The 3,314-nt window shown below is 43.9% G+C and overlaps 1 protein-coding gene across 1 annotated transcript; it reads left to right on the plus strand.

The window, feature by feature from the left end:
- The first annotated feature begins 206 nt into the window (after nucleotides 1-206).
- CRYGA (crystallin gamma A) lies at nucleotides 207-3,069 on the plus strand. Its single transcript, XM_033232101.1, has 3 exons — nucleotides 207-242; nucleotides 344-586; nucleotides 2,733-3,069. Exons 1-3 carry the CDS (start codon nucleotides 234-236, stop codon nucleotides 3,003-3,005), a joined length of 525 nt encoding a protein of 174 aa, XP_033087992.1. The 5' UTR covers nucleotides 207-233; the 3' UTR covers nucleotides 3,006-3,069.
- The last annotated feature ends 245 nt before the right edge of the window (nucleotides 3,070-3,314 follow it).

Consider the following 3,314-nt stretch of genomic DNA (forward strand, 5'->3'; position numbering starts at 1 on the left):
TCACTGGAGCTAGTGAGGACAACTCGAAAATGCCAGAAAGAGAGAGAGAGAGAGTCCCCTGCCCCATGATCTCAGATAAAAAAAGAGAGAGAGAGAATACAGAAATCCCCCTATGCACCACCCCCAGGTCCCTTTTGTGTTGTTTTTGCCAACACAGCAGCTTTCCTGCTATATATACCAGTTGCCCCTTTGTCCCCATCATACTACATGCTAATCACCCTCTGTCAACAACCATGGGGAAGGTGAGCCTGTGGAGATGCTGTGCCATGTCTATTGGGGGTCTGGGGTGTGTGGGGATGTTCCTTCCAGCTGACTGTCTACTGTCACCTTATTTTTACCTCAGATCACCTTCTTCGAGGACCGAGACTTTCAGGGTCGCTGCTACAATTGCATCAGTGACTGCCCCAACCTGCGGGTCTACTTCAGCCGCTGCAACTCCATCCGAGTAGACAGCGGCTGCTGGATGCTCTATGAGCGCCCCAACTACCAGGGCCACCAGTACTTCCTGCGCCGAGGCAAGTACCCCGACTATCAGCACTGGATGGGCCTCAGCGACTCGGTCCAATCCTGCCGTATAATTCCTCATGTGAGTCTTGCTTCAACCTGACTGATGCGAAAGCATCAGTGATCCATGGCCATCAATTCCTGTTTATAAAAGTCAGTTTGTTCCAATTCAGCATGAGTGTTCACAACAAGGCCTGACCCTCAAACCTTTAAAAAAAAACAAAACAAAACAAAATAATAATCTCTATTTTTCCTACTTAAGGACATCAATAATTGTTTTAGGGCATGGGAAATCACAACATAGCCTTTAAATTAAACTTGGTGGCATCTAGATGATCCCTAATTTCTACATAAAAGTCACCTTATTCAGTAACAAAAAAACAAAAAAAAAAAAGAAAGAAAGAAATAAAAAGAAAAGTCTATCTAGTTTATCTAGATAATTTTTTTTTTGAGACAGAGTTTCACTTTCGCCCTTGTTGCCTAGGCTGGAGTTCAATGGCACTATCTCAGCTCACCACAACCTCTGCTTCCCAGGTTCAAGCCATTCTCCTGCCTCAGCCTCCCTTGTAGCTGGGATTACAGGCATGCGCCACCATGCCTGGCTAATTTTGTATTTTTAGTAGAGACGGGGTTTCTCCATGTTGGTCAGGCTGGTCTTAAACTCCTGACCTCAGGTGATCCGCCCACCCCGGCCTCCCAAAGTGCTAGGATTACGGGCATGAGCAACTGTGCCCGGCCATGATAATTACATTTTAATGATAAAAAGTTAACAGACTATGGGATAACAACATAGGTATAATGTATTCTGACTGCATTGGAAATTTTTTTCACTACATTCTGGGACTTACTAGAACCTAGGAAAATGCGTTTCAACTTGTATGGATTTATAATTTCCAGGAGTCATTATCAACTAGTTTCTTACAAATACCAGAGACACACAATTGATTAGGATTTCATAGAACATGGTCCTCACCAAAATGCTGCTTAATCTTTTTTAGTCACATGCAGCATGTATTTACACTTTCTGATGGCACCAAGTTATGTGGTATGACAAGGAGATTCAAGAATTGAAATCATGGCCAGACTTAGTGGCTCACGCCCGTAATCCTAGCACTTTGGGAGGCTGAGCTGGGCGGATCACTCGATGTCAGGAGTTCAAGATCAGCCTGGCCAACATGGTGAAACCCTGTCTCTACCAAAATACAAAACATTAGCCAAGCATGGTGGTGCATGCCTGTAGTCCTAGCTAAGCAGGTGGCTAAGACAGGAGAATTGCTTGAACCCAGGAGTCTGAGGTTGCAGTGAGCGGAGATCATGCCACTGCACTCCAGCCTGGGTGACAGAGTGAGACTTCATCTCAAAAAAAAAAAAAAACAAAAAAACAAATTTAGGCTAAAAAAATATGCAGATGCACAAAGAGATATAAATAAAATAGGCATTTTTGGGGGACAAGAAACTCAAATGGGCACAAATGACCTGGCAAAATGTCACTTGAAAAGACATGTGGACTCAGTGTAAATGTAAATCACTGTAAATTGTAAGTGCAAAAAGTGACTTAAAAACAAGCTTGATAAGAATTATATGGAATAAAAATGGATATGAGAGTTGAAATCCTCACTACAGACTCACTGACTACAATTGTATTGATGGTTGCTTACAAAGAATACAGTTTTATTCCCTGTATTTTAATGTTTGTTTCTTCCACAACATCTCCAGTTCACTGATCAGGTCAGATTTATTTTAATATTTTTCCTAATTTGTTAGAACAACAACATTAAAAGTGGGTTCGGGGAGAAACACTTTATCAACTGGTTTAAAAACCATGTTTCAACCAGGTGCAGTGGCTCACACCCATAATCCCAACATTTTGGGAGGCCAAGGTGAGAGGATCACTTGAGCCCAGGGATTCAAGACCACCCTGGGCAACATAGTGAGACTCCGTCTCTACAAAAAAAAAATTAAAAATAAATTAGCTGGGTGTCATGGTGCACACCTGTGATCCCAGCTACTTGGAAGGCTGAGGTGAGAGGATCGCTTAAGCCCAGAGGTGAAAATTACAGTGAGCAGTGATCCTGCCACTGTACTCCAGCCTGGGCAACTCAGCAAGACTTTTATCTCAAAAATAAAATAAAAGTCACACTTCATGAAGATACAGACCGATTGTGTCACTTTCACTGACACCCAAGGATGCACGCTGTTTATTTTTCTTTTGTTTATTGCCATGACAGACCAGGTCTCACAAGTTAAGGCTGTACGAGAGAGATGACTACCGAGGCCTTATGTCTGAGCTCACTGATGACTGCGCCTGTGTCCCAGAACTCTTCCGTCTCCATGAGATCTATTCCCTCCACGTACTGGAGGGCTGCTGGGTCCTCTATGAAATGCCCAACTACCGGGGGCGGCAGTATCTGCTGAGGCCTGGGGACTACAGGAGGTACCACGACTGGGGGGGTGCAGATGCCAAAGTCGGCTCTTTGAGACGGGTCATCGATTTGTACTAAGCTGTGCCTGCCTTGTTATGATCCACATAGAAACAAAATAAATATACAAATTGTGTTCCCCGCACTAAGTGGCTGTTGCTTATCTTTATTTATTTTATAATTTGTTTTGTTATGGAGTCTCGCTCTGTCACCAGGTCGGAGTGCAATGGCGCTATCTCAGCTCACCGCAACCTCCACCTCCAAGGTTCAATCGATTTTCCTGCCTCAGCCTCCCGAGTGTCTGGGATTACAGGCACCTGCCATCACACCCAGCTAAGTTTGTAGTTTTAGTAGAGATGGAGTTTCACCATGTTGGTCAAGCAGGTCTCA

This window comes from Trachypithecus francoisi, unplaced genomic scaffold (genome assembly GCF_009764315.1).
Source record: "Trachypithecus francoisi isolate TF-2019V2 unplaced genomic scaffold, Tfra_2.0 Lachesis_group13, whole genome shotgun sequence".
Lineage (NCBI taxonomy): Eukaryota > Metazoa > Chordata > Mammalia > Primates > Cercopithecidae > Trachypithecus > Trachypithecus francoisi.